This window comes from Pavona decussata, unplaced genomic scaffold (assembly GCF_977016875.1).
Source record: "Pavona decussata unplaced genomic scaffold, jaPavDecu1.1 SCAFFOLD_233, whole genome shotgun sequence".
Taxonomy (NCBI): domain Eukaryota; kingdom Metazoa; phylum Cnidaria; class Anthozoa; order Scleractinia; family Agariciidae; genus Pavona; species Pavona decussata.
Genome location: NW_028145638.1, coordinates 5,112,380 through 5,125,222, shown reverse-complemented (window position 1 = coordinate 5,125,222; position 12,843 = coordinate 5,112,380). Strand labels below are relative to the sequence as shown.

Below are 12,843 nucleotides of genomic sequence, written 5' to 3'. Positions count from 1 at the left end.
CGCCCAAAGCAACATTTGTCTGTTTTCACAGCTGATCCTATTAAAAAAACTGACTGCCACATGAGAAACGATCTCTTTCAACAATTAACAGCTCAGATGAAATATTTTCCGGTTAAAAAAGAGAAAGAAAGAGAGCAAGAGCGAACAAAGCACACCAGAAAAAAAAAAAAACAACAACTTCTGAAAAAAAATGCAAAATTTTGCTTGTTCCTATGCAACCATCTTAAACTAAACTAAAATGCCTTTATTTGCCGAGAGTGGCATTTGACAGGCTGAAAACTGACCAAACATGTGGCCTTCGGATCGGATTACAGACGATATTTATCATTGGAAATGCCGAATTTTGTGAAGGAAGGAAACCAGTGGATCCTGAGAACATCCACCGGAAAACAGTTACCAGATTTCTACTTAATCACATTTCTATCATCTAATCATTATAAGACGCTGAACTGCGAAGCGTCAGCGCGAACAAAGCTCAAAATGCGACACACGTAGGTACAAAAAAACAAACAAAAAAAAAAAAAAATAGCATGAAACTGAGAGCGAGCTACATACAAATGCATGTCAGATGTATGGATATCTCAATATACCATTAAACCTGTATTAAGTGGTGACCTTTGAAGAATAGCTTACTGACCGGTTAATGTAGGATCAAAGGGATAGGAATGGAAATCGGATTTGTCGTAGAAGGAAACCGCACAAGAAGAATTGGCCATTAAGAGTTTTACACCTGTCTTTGTCCTTGTTAAGAGAAATTACCCATTTCTTTAACATGATAGCCATACTTAATGTGTGTTCGTAAGGTCTCCTATTCCAAAGAGATAATTTACTTTTACTGTCAGGGAGTCAATGAAGAATGTTGATGGGTCAGCAGGTGTGGTTCTCTCCAAATCTTAAAGGGAAGTATCATGGGTTTTTTGATATCTTTTGTTAAAAATGATGAAATATAAGCCCTTCAATCAGCTGCCAAATAATTTAGAATGACGAGAGGAAAGAAATCAACTCAATTCTTGAAAGGAACAACTCGTGATCTGTTCTAGCGCATTTTGGAAACAAAAGTACGAGAATTTCAAAAACATTAGCCTAACACTTTTCAAGTTTCAATCCTTATCGACCTACTCTGTGTCTGGCCCGAGGCACTAATCGACAGTTTCATTGCACTGGGGTGATAATTTATAACAAACTCGACAATTATTTCGTTGTTTCTGCTGACAGAAAAACATTTTCGGGTTTTGAAATGACAGCAAATTTGCGTGATACTTCCCCTTTAAGTTTAGCATTCAAGCCTCCTTTCTCTGTCCTTTTACCTGAGAGCCCTCTCTTATCTGGAACACCGCACAGGTGAAGACAATGACAATACACTCGTTGGGACTTTACAAAGGTGACCGGGACCGTCCAATAGAGATGACTCCTGAATACAAGTCACGTTTACAGTAAATAAGGATATCCTTTACGGAACTTTGAGAACTGAGCGTTTAGGGCGGTGCACCTTAATACAGAAGTATTTTTGCGCGGTTTATGACTGTGGTAAGGGATAGGGATATTGGAATCCAAAAAGAAAACTGGGGGTAACCACGGTTTTTTCGGAGACAACTATGCCATAATGTTTCAAAAAAGGTTTTAAATTACGAAACAATGTATGGCTTTTTTTTTTCAAATTGATTCTCACCCACCTGCCTTGATTTTTACTGGAAACGTCACGAAATCGATTCCAACGACGTCAACTTTCACGGTAATATCCCGACCATACTGCACTTTGCCCGAGCCATTAGGGGTGAGAGCGATACCACTGACCTCAAGTACACCGTCGCTATTTGGTTTGTACTTGTCTTTGACACCTTGAACTTCCAAATTAGGACACGTGACCTGCAGCTTTGCAAACTCTCCAGAGCTGAACAAGGTGGCTGGGTTGTTCTTGGAGTCCGTGAAGCAGAGTTTGAATTTCAGTCCAGGTTCGCCGAGTGCGAGTTGCGGTGTCTCGGTTTGTGAAGGTTCCGTGAGTGTGAAGAAGGAAGCGATGTTGGCTGAGGAAACGAGAGGGAACACAAAAATGCACGTTCATTTTGCTGTTGTTGGTGTATAAAGTTTCAAGTTACGCTTGTGTCCGACCTCAGTAATCCATAAGGCTAGTGGTCATTTGTCCGATTTATACTGGAGACGGATCATCAGTCTGGGACGAACTTGGGCAAAGAACGGTAGTTCGTCTGATAATTCGTCTGTGTATAAATACGGGCTTTCAGACGGATGATCCGTCCATACAAATTATCCACGGTAGTTCGTCTTGACAGACGAACCACTGTGGATAATTTGTATGGACGGATGATCCGTCCCTAGTACAACTCGAGCCATTATTGGTCATTAGGCCCGGTTCATACGTCGAACTTTACATGAGCCGAACCTAATCATTTGGTTCGGCGCATGTAAAGATCGACGTATGAATCAGTTAGGATCGACAGATTTGTATTTGGGTCGACCCGCCGTTCTATTCGACTGCGCCAGTCGAATAGAACGGCAAAAGTTCGACTTTGATTCAGACGTCGAAATTTACATGTGCCGAACCAAATGCATACGTTACGCATAAATTATATAAATTATATCTATCCCAGAGGTCTGCGCGTTCCATCGACGTGGCATGCGCAAAGGACTTCATTCTGAACAAGATGGCGGGAAAAGAGGAATGTGCTTGTTCTTCTTGTTTCGAAACAACCAAATATACTTGTCTGGGATGCAAAAGATTAAAAAAAAAAAAATCTATTCTTGATGTGCACACGCACTTCAAACTTACAGAAACTTTCCAATACAGGCTATATCAAAGGCGAAGCCTCAAACACAACATTTGAAGAAAACATTACTCTATTCAAACAGAGATTACGCTACAGAGGTTACCTCGATAACCTTATAGATAAAATTCTTTTAGAGGTCAATTTCCGCGAAAGAATGCCGGCACTACAAAACAAACAAAAAACGCGCAAAAACATTTTGTCGTTTGTTACGGAATATCGCCCTTCTGTGCCTAACCTAAAACAATTCAGATGAGTAAATGGCACTTGATAGAAAATCAGCCTCTGCTAAGAGAGATCTACAAAGACCCTTCCCTACTTTCGCACAGAAAAGGGAGATCTTTGAAAGACGTACTCCGCCGTAAGAGCAAATTAGCTTTGAAGGTCATATTCTTCCTATCTCGACCAATAGGAGCCGTGTTTGGCCTGTCTTCATTATTTTACCAAACAAGCTCTTCCATGTCAGAATTCATCTTTCCCACCATTTTGAATCTTGCCGAGTGAAAATAACAGCCGCTGACCACGGAAACTATTTTCTCACTTAAACTTTAATTAAGTTCGACTTCAGTTAGGTTCGACGTCTGAATCAACTGCCGAACTTAATTATTTGGGTCGACCTCAATAGGTATTAGGTTCGGCTCATGTAAAGTTCGACGTATGAACCGGGCCTTAGAGAAAGTTAGAATTACGTTTACACCAAACGGCAGAAATGACCACGTGACCATGTTTATCCTTCATTTGGTGGAACTATCATTACTTCCCCCGACACAATCATAGATGTTCCGCACAAAGGAGATTCTTAATGCTACTTTAGAAACGCCTCAAAATCGCCAGCATGTACTACTCGTAACGTAGCAGTGATTTCACAACGATTCGATTGTTATTTTTGAAATGATAAAACAATAAATAAATCACTTTATTTAAGTGTCAATGTATTTAGCGCAGAGCACTAATTGGGAACACTTTCCAGATGGAATTGGAATTTAGAAATGTTGGTTTTTAAGGAGAGGGGAAACCGGAGTACCTGGAGAAAAACCTCTCTGAGCAGGGACGAGAACCAACAACAAACTCAATCCACATATGACGCAGAGTCCGGGAATCCAACCCGGGCCACATTGGTGAGAGGCGAATGCTGTTAGCACTGCACCATCCTTACTCTCCCTACCTACCCCAAAGCTAACCAAAGCTAAACTCGAACAGGTCCCACGTACTAACCACTACCCGACAGGGCTCGAACCTACTGTTCGATATTTTACTAACCTTTAACAACAATGTCAAACTGCGTGGACGCCATTTCTCTGTCCCCAATCATCGCAATGTACTTCACCACATATTTTCCAGCCGATGACAACCAGAATGGCTTGAAGCCAAACTTCTCACCATCATGTGGTTGTTCATTCTGCACTGGCGCCATGTTTTCCGGACCCTCTATCACCTGCAAGACGATGAAGGGACGCTATTTTAGGCAACTGGGCATAACAAGTTTGTTCGAGGAGGACCCACCTTGTCTGGGGTAGGGGGTTATAGAAGACACCACCTGCCTCATGAACATTACCAACAAAATTTTATTGGCTTTACAGTTGAGTTGACACAAAAATATTCAGCTCGCAAGAGTCAGCATTGCTCGATAAACAAGAAAACAACAACAACAATTTCTTTGGAAAATAACAGAATGAGGTGAGAGTGCAGTGTGAATCTCATTGTCCTTTTTTTTTTTACTGCTGGATAGAGAGGTGGCTATGCAATAAAGACACCATCTTTTGAGGTTGAGGAAGGAGGGTGCAGGCAGAGACCACCGTCTATTTTGTTGTTGTGGGTCCCGTTCGAGTCTAGTGGTTTTCACTACTTCCCTTATATGTCACGCTACTTCGGGTGATTCGGTTACGGTACTTCAAACTATTTTGGATAATTCTTGCCTATTCTATACAGCAATCCGTGTTAGAGACGGAAAATGTTGTCTAAAGACGAAGCTTTTAATCATCATGAATTGGTAGATGGGATAGCTTCTCCAAATCATATCATTTTGTCCCTCAGTTTCCTACCCAGGATAGCCTTGGAAGGAAAACCAGTCTTGAATGTGAGATAGGTTTTCCTCTAAGACTATCCCGGATGCCAGAGACTTGTCCATCTTTTAAAACGAGTGAGTCAGTTGGTCGATTTTCTTTACAGAATTATTCGATGTTTTCATCTGTATCTTTACTATTGCAAATTCATTGTAACTTTTGGGCTGCATCATTTTTTTTCTCCAATTATTGTCACTGTAAAACCTCGTAAACGGAATGCCGATAAAAGAATGGTATTGAGAATGATATTATTCAGTCGGTGACACAGGCATACTCTGAAAAAGGAAATACGAGTGTTCCTATCATGAGTCCAATAATACATCATTCCCATTCATTCACCAGGATTAAAATATACCTTCATGTTTATTCCAAGTACGGTGTTGTATGGTAGGATCACAAAATATGACTTTCACGTCCAAAATCGTGTCCGTCCGAGGAGACTTGTTCGTCTCAAAACTATCACCCACCCCGTCCCCTTGTTGGCCAGCCTCCCTCGCAGAGGCTCTTCTGGGACGTCACGCAATTTTTCCTCCCCAACAGGAGGAAAGATTGCGTGACGAATCAAAAGAGCGCCTGCGAGGGAAGCTACTTGTCGGCCATTTTCTTGTGTCAAAACGGCTACTGACCTGCAACTATCAGACTAAAGTAAGATTATTCTCACCTGTCGAACACTAAGCTTTTTATTGTGTAAAGTGACTAGTGGTTTCGGTGGACGCTCGCCGTTGAAGATTTTGACCCAAAAGCCGGAGAATTCTCTCTGAGTTTCACCGGCTAACCACTGTAACTGTGTCTTGCTGGTTAATTCATTGCTCAAGTTGTCTTTGTATACTTTTACTGTAAAACAAAATTCAAACGAAGTTAGCAATTAACACTAAAAAAAAAGGACCAAGAGTATTTATATTTAACATCTGCATTTCAGCATATTATAGAGTCTGAAACTCACCCGTACAGGCGTTTCATTCAGAAGGCCATGGAGCACAAATACGAACTGAGATCAAAAACAAACTGTAAAATACTCGTTCCTATGTCCCTTACAAAAAGACATATGGACTCTTTCATCCCAATCGTCTAGTAAATTTTAATCTTCATTAATTTTCAAACTACTTTTCATAACTTTTTGCTCATTCACTGTATGTTTTATTGCCTTAAGGGGATTATTCTCTTGAATTGGCGCTTTTTGACAAGAAGCTCTTGTAGAATGTTTTGATTTTGACGGAAGTGAATTTTCACATCCTTTAGGTCATCGCTTTCTGGTATTAGCAAATTCATTGACAGGATTGGCTGAAGCGTCAAATGTCAATCAGGCGTTTTTCAAAATCGTGAGGTTTGCGGGCAAGCGTTTCCTCTCTCTACTCTCCCCTCCCCCTTCCTTCTTTTTTTTAAGAAAACAAATTATATTTGTAACGCAACAATATACATAAAGAACAAAGTCAACTAATAACAATACAGCGTACTATACAAGAGGCACGTGCTAATATAGAAATATAGAAAGATAACAACGATTAAGACGGGGAGGGCAATTTTCCTCTGTAATTCTACAGAGTTGGGCGTCTAAAAAAGTGTTTTACAGGTGTATAGATAATATTTTGTGTATAATAAGAGAATATCTAGTCTGTGATCTTGGGCGTTCGTCAGCTTGCACTTTTCATCTTTTACACGGAATAGAATCTGTTCATTCAGGGGAGCAAGTTTTAAGTTACTCACATTATTGAACCATTCCAAGATATCAGTGTAAATTGAGGACGTTATAGGACAGTCCAAAAAGGTGTGGAGTATTGAGTCTTGACTTGAACATTGAGTATATTGATCATCGGCTGTAATTTTAAATCTTTTCCGTTCTCACTGAGTAATAGTTATCCTATGCAGAAGCTTAAATAAAAATTGCCTTAATTTATTGTCTTTAGTTATTTAGTATATCTTTTGAACGTTGGCCTTCCAGGAGACAAACGAATCAGGGAAAAGTTGTTTCCAAGCTTTCACACCTGTAGGCACATTGATACAGTTCTCATTAAAAAGTTTGTAGTAATGTTTGCATCTCATTTTGACCAAGGGAAGCGTAAGGTTTTGAGTTAACTGAAATATATCCTCCGTTTTAAAGAGGTCTGCAGGCGAAATTTGCGTTTTGTATGCATTACGTTTAAGCTCACTGGGAATAGCAGCAATCATTTGAAAATACTGCAAAAAATTAATTTCTAAATCAAATTATCCTCCCCTCTTCCTTCGTTTTTTTCGCTCTCGTCTACCCCGGCATTGTCTGGCACTGGGACAATTTTAAAAGGCTAGCTTGAATTCCATCGTCCAGTAAGCCCAGAATAAAGAAAACACGTATTAAATTGCGTTAGAAACACGAGGGAGCAGGGCAAATACACTGATTACCTGTTTTGGGAAGCATTTGTCTCTCCTGATTGAAGACTTTTCTGAGAACATTTTGATCAGGAATTTCTAATATCCTGGAGATCGGTTTCTCTTCTACTTGACTCATATAAACCTGCGGAATAGTAAATTGTATTTAGCCAGACTGATATTAAGAATACACAGCATGTAAAATTGGAATGAATAAATAAATAAATAACAGAAAGAAAAAAAAAACAAAGACGCTACAATGGAAGAGGCAGATTTTGGCGGGAAAAAGTGGGAGCTGTGACGGACGCACATTTAGGCGGGAAAAACCTGCGAGCTATGACGTAAGTGGCAGACTTTGGCGGGAAAAAGTGGGAGCTGTAACGGACGCACATTTAGGCGGGAAAAACCTGCGAGCTATGACGTAGGTGGCAGACTTTGGCGGGAAAAAAAACTAGTACATATAACGGACGGGACACATACGTTCGCGGACCAAGGGAAGGCGACCGGAAGTTCAAGGTCTCACTTTTGGTGCGTTCTAACGTCTGCATCTTTAAGTCTCCCAACACCAAAACAACAATCTTTGGCTAGACGGAAAAGCATGCAAACCAAGAGGACATTCAACTTTAGGTTGCCGTTCGTCACTCACAAGCGTCTGTCTATAAGTTTCCCGATGGCGGGGAAATAAAAGTCACCTAAACAATATGAACAAGGTTTCTAGAATGTTAGGATATATAAGAACTCGCTGTCTCAAGTTATAGTTTTTGCAATCTCACACTTACCTCCTCCGGTTGTCGCTGAACAACAACTTTATCCACATCATTTTTCTTGCTGACCTTGACATAATGCAAAACCTTTCCATAGATAATGGGTTTGGTGTCGAGTTTAACTATATCACCAACTTTGTAGACTTGTACCCCTGAGCTTGTGGTGACGCGTAACACGCTGTGAAGAATATCACCGGTCTTCGGCTGCTGTGAAGCTGGCAGAGGAGAGTCGAAACTAACCTATGATGGAAGAAATAAAAATCACATTAGACCGCGGTATTGATTTTTTTTTTTTTTTAGACCGCGGTATGAAGGCCAGCTTTATTTTATGGAGGTCTCCTGGCAGTCGCAAGTAAGACAATAATAATAATAATAATAATAATAATAATAATAATAATAATAATAATAATAATAATAATAATAATAATAATAATAATAATAATAATGATAATAATAAATATTTGTAGGGCGCAAATTAGCATGCGCATATGATCAAATGCACCTAACAAATTGTATATGTAAGAAATAAAAAATAATTAATTAAAAATAGTTATTTACAATTCTTACAATCCTTACATCGTATTGTAAGCAACTCTAGATAAAAATGTCTTCAATTTAGACTTAAAACGTTTAAACGTTTAAGACATCACACGATTCAGTCCAAATCTCAGTAGACGAAATGTTGCAATAAAGAATAGGGTTTACAAAAGCTTGCACTTAACTTTTTGGCTGAAAAACCCTTTTCAGATTTGAGTGACGTCATTTAAGGTGGCCGAACACAGTTTTAAAGTATACAGGTGTTAGTAAACATTATTTGAAAACTACGTACTTCCGAGTACCCGAAATTAGCATGGTGCAAAATTAACTAAGAAGGAATAAATTTTGATACTTCTTTTTGAGCAAGGTGCCGTTGCCATGACAACACAGCAAGCCATAAAGGTTTTCCTTAATTTTTAAAAAAATGCACTCGTTAGATTTTTTCCATTTTTTGTATCCAGAAAAACTCACAAAATACTGACATAGTGACGCTGCTTTCATGTAATTTTAACTGAGAGATCTCCTGTAAATGTTGGTTTTTCACTTTAATGTTTTTTGAAGACACCCTCTGTTAGATTTTGTTTTTTGTTTGTAGGCGAGTTACGCTTTTAGAGAACTACTGTTTTGTCAAATTTCACGAAATTCTAACGAGCGGTTCCTTAGAAAACAGTTCATTTCCATTAAAACAACCAGTCACAATTTTTTGCTCTAATGCGCATGCGTGGTTTTTAATTAGATTTTCTCAGCAAAGATGAAAAGCGTGCAAAAAGGCTTAGCTCTTCGTGAACTCACTTTTTTTGTTCGGCGATAAATGTAGAAGAATTCACAAACGAGAAACTGTGTTCGGCCACCTTAAGTGAACCACTAAATAGAATTTCCCTGGGATTTTTTAAGCATTTACAGGACAAGTTCTCAATCTATACCTCTTTATCCAGTTCTCGATGGCATTTTTCCAGCCACGTTCTGAACTCCTGCGGAAGTCTTCTCTCAGTGGAGGCATCTTCCAGTGCGCTTGACAGATCCTTCCTCTCGTCCAACAGAATCTTCAGCTTGTTGTTAGAGACTGGAGTGTGTCGGTTAAAGAACAAAATACCCTTGAGTCTGCGATAACAGCTGTCGGGAACAACATCTTTTTGCTTTTTAGAACGCTGTGCCGGAAAAGTGCAAAATTCCATCCTGCGGGAAAATAAAAACAACACAACGTCCATTTTAGAGCGGCGCGTTTGTTCTTCTTGTGTTAACCATTTATACACTAAGGTTTGCAATTTTTGCTTTTCCTACGAACGTAAGAGCTGCTGCTGCTTCTTCTTCTTCCTCATTTGTGCCATTAGCGCTAGCGAAACAACGTTCATTCAAGTAGAACTAGTCACATGTTCTCTCACTTTTGAGAGAAATCCGAGCATGACACTGATACACGTTTTCAGTAAGTAGCCGCGCTTGTTACATTTTCCCGCGTTTTTCCCAGGTAACAGATTTTGCCGCGCTTTTGAAGTTGCCACCTCCTTGATTCTTGTCACGCGTTTTCCCGTAACAAAAATCACGTGCTTGGTTCTGGTGCTCACCACTGCTGACTCCGCTAAGTCACGTGTTCTCCCGTGCAAGAATCACGTGCTTGGAACTAGTGCCCGCCCACCCACTGCTGACACCGCTAAGTCACGTGTTCTCCCGTGCTTGCTAGTATTTCCCGGTTCTCCTTTAAGATTTAGCTGTTTTATTTTTTTCGATTTCGAACGCTTTAAACTTACTGTGCCCTACCTGTGAACATAGGAGAGAGGCGCCAATCTTCCTTGCCAGAAACACTCAAATATGGGTTCTTGTTCGTCATCTTCAAGGTCATCAGGACGAGGAAGAGTCTCGTGACCTGCTTCATGTGGGAAGTACATCAAGACGCCCTAAGAAAAGGACAGGAACGCAACGCATCGTTATGGCATATACTTACACGGGGCTTTCGGTTGTATTTGAGAGTACCGGATCTATCTTGAAAAGCACCGGACGGAGACCTTCAAGCCGTGGGCGCGAGCTTGCTAGCGATGTACGGGGGTATGTTCCCCCGGGAAATGTTGAGATTGCACCCTCTGAAACGTTGTTTTCGACGTTCCTGAGACCGGAAAAGCAGTTTTGTATCCCTGGATTTATACTGAACTCTGGTCATTTCTTGAAATAATTTATGCAAGTTAGTGGATAGCGATTACGATAAATCTGGTGTCCTAAGACTTTCTATTTGAAAACTCTCAAATATTAATTAAACTAGTCTATTCATCAAGGTCCTCATCAGAACCAAAGGCTGGATCATCATTGGACATCCTATAGCAAGCGGGGAGGCAGGGATGGCGCAGTGGTGAGGGCACTCCTCTCCCACCAATGTGGCCCGGGTTTGATTCCCGGACTCGGTGTCATATGTGGGTTGAGTTTGTTGTTGGTTCTCGTCTTTGCTCCGAGAGGTTTTTCTCCGGGTACTCCGGTTTTCCCCTCTCCTCAAAAACCACACTTCTGAATTCCAATTCGATTTGGAAAGTGTCTCCCATTAGTGCTCTGTGCTTAAGACACTGACACTTAAATAAAGTGATTTATTTTATTTTTTTGAGCAACCGGACTTTTCGTCCGGCCTCCGGCCTGAAATGACCCAGGGGGGGTACTCGGGTATATTAGTGACGGGGACGTGCGAAGACCTTTTTTGGGTTTTAAATTCTCGGCTTGGGACTTTTTTTGGGTTTGAAATTTTCTGGTGGACTTTTTTTGCCCTTAAGATTTTGGCGAGGACAAGATGTTCCCGTTTTTGGTTTTCCTGAACAAACATATATTGCGCTCGACTTTGAAAAATGACTGCAGTCTGCCTAAAGTTTTGTGACAGATGCACGAGGAATGAATAAAGTCGGACGCTTGAAATATCTCGCATTCTCTTGGTGTTTTGTACTTTTGTTTTTGATGCTTAAAAATGTGGACTTTTTTGGGGTTGCGTTTTTGGCTGCTGGACTTTTTTTGGGTTTTCCTTAGCGTGACGGGACTTTTTTTGGGTTTCAAAATTTGGCCTCATCCGCACCTCCCCGTAACTAATATACCCGAGTACCCCCCCTGGGGAAATGAAAACCCTGCGTCGTAGTCTCAAGAAAAATAACAGCAACCGTTGTGGACAAAATACCTGAACAGTTTGATGGGGGTCCAAACCAGGAACTTTCATGGTCAGAGAAAATGGAAACCACGCCTTAGCTCTCGCCTGGTACAAACTTTCCATATCATCATCGACGTCACGAAGATTGAAAAATATTTTCTGGTTGGAATTTCTGCCGTCGTCTATTATCAGCCTGATATCCACCTTTAAGAATGAACTCATACCAAACTCCGGCTGAAAGAAAACAAATCACGTTGTCAATACTAGTTAAGGCCAAATACGGATCTGTAGTTGTGTACACTTGGACACTGAAGACACTAAACGTGGCGTTTTTATTCAGAGCCTGATACAGTCAACTCCCTTTACTGCAGAAGTAGTTGGAGTTACGACCAATTTACTGCTACTCGCCCCAGGCCATTTGCGAGTTGTTTGAACCTCATTATGAAAGCGATGCTAAGTGTGGGGTTCTTATTATGAAAATTAGTTTTCATGAAAAGCTTTGCACTTAGCCTTGCTTACATAATGAGGTTCACAGCAACTCGGAAATGGCCTATTGGGCGTCGAGTTCATGCCAGGCATGTTGCACCAATATAGTACGAGTGCCCAAGTACAAGTATCTCAGGCCTACAGCTCACAGCCCCCAAGTCAATGTTTTTCTAACACAAAGTGAAATACTTACAGGTACTTTAGAGTTTCCAAGGGAAGGGAGCTTCATGTTACCTGAGCGGCCACGCTCACCAAACATGTAAAAGTGGTAGACATGCGCTAGATTCCTAGCCAGACTGTTGCCATCATCCTCACGGATGGAATTGATGTGAATATCCCTTATGCCAGTGATTACAATCATGGTAAATTGAGAGTAAGCTGCTTCTCTTTCAATCTGTACAAACATGACAAGAAAATCAAGTTCCCAGTGTTGTAAGGTCGTTTTACACGCTTTGGAATGAGAATCGTTTGAGTATTTTGACACAAATGGTGAATCTGAGAATTAACTCTGCAGGGCAAGTTAAAGTGCTGAGGTGAAACCATGAATATCCAACTAAGCGCTAGCCCTAGGTCGCGAGTTTGATTCCCACCGAGGTCTAATGATGTTTCATTACCTAACATTTTCACAGACTGGGCTCCTAACTTCTCAGCTTTTGGCCTTGTGGGCTCCGTGAAATTTTTCTTAGGCAACAGCCTTGATGGCTTGAACAAAATGTCCGCATTTTTCGGTTTAAAAATAGTAAACATAAACAACTGAATTT

The 12,843-nt window shown here is 40.6% G+C and overlaps 1 protein-coding gene across 2 annotated transcripts in view; it reads right to left on the bottom strand.

The window, feature by feature from the left end:
- The window catches only part of LOC146458555 (structural maintenance of chromosomes flexible hinge domain-containing protein 1-like), a 44,283-nt gene that overhangs the window by 15,879 nt on the left and 15,561 nt on the right, over positions 1-12,843 (bottom strand). For both annotated transcript variants that reach the window (XM_085090800.1, XM_085090799.1), the window contains 9 exons: positions 12,276-12,476; positions 11,627-11,830; positions 10,243-10,379; positions 9,411-9,663; positions 7,966-8,190; positions 7,220-7,331; positions 5,505-5,677; positions 4,041-4,215; positions 1,674-2,024 (listed from right to left, as the gene is read on the bottom strand). In XM_085090800.1, the coding sequence (XP_084946926.1) occupies positions 1,674-2,024; positions 4,041-4,215; positions 5,505-5,677; positions 7,220-7,331; positions 7,966-8,190; positions 9,411-9,663; positions 10,243-10,379; positions 11,627-11,830; positions 12,276-12,476 (1,831 nt within the window). The remainder of the gene's footprint in view (positions 1-1,673; positions 2,025-4,040; positions 4,216-5,504; positions 5,678-7,219; positions 7,332-7,965; positions 8,191-9,410; positions 9,664-10,242; positions 10,380-11,626; positions 11,831-12,275; positions 12,477-12,843) is intronic.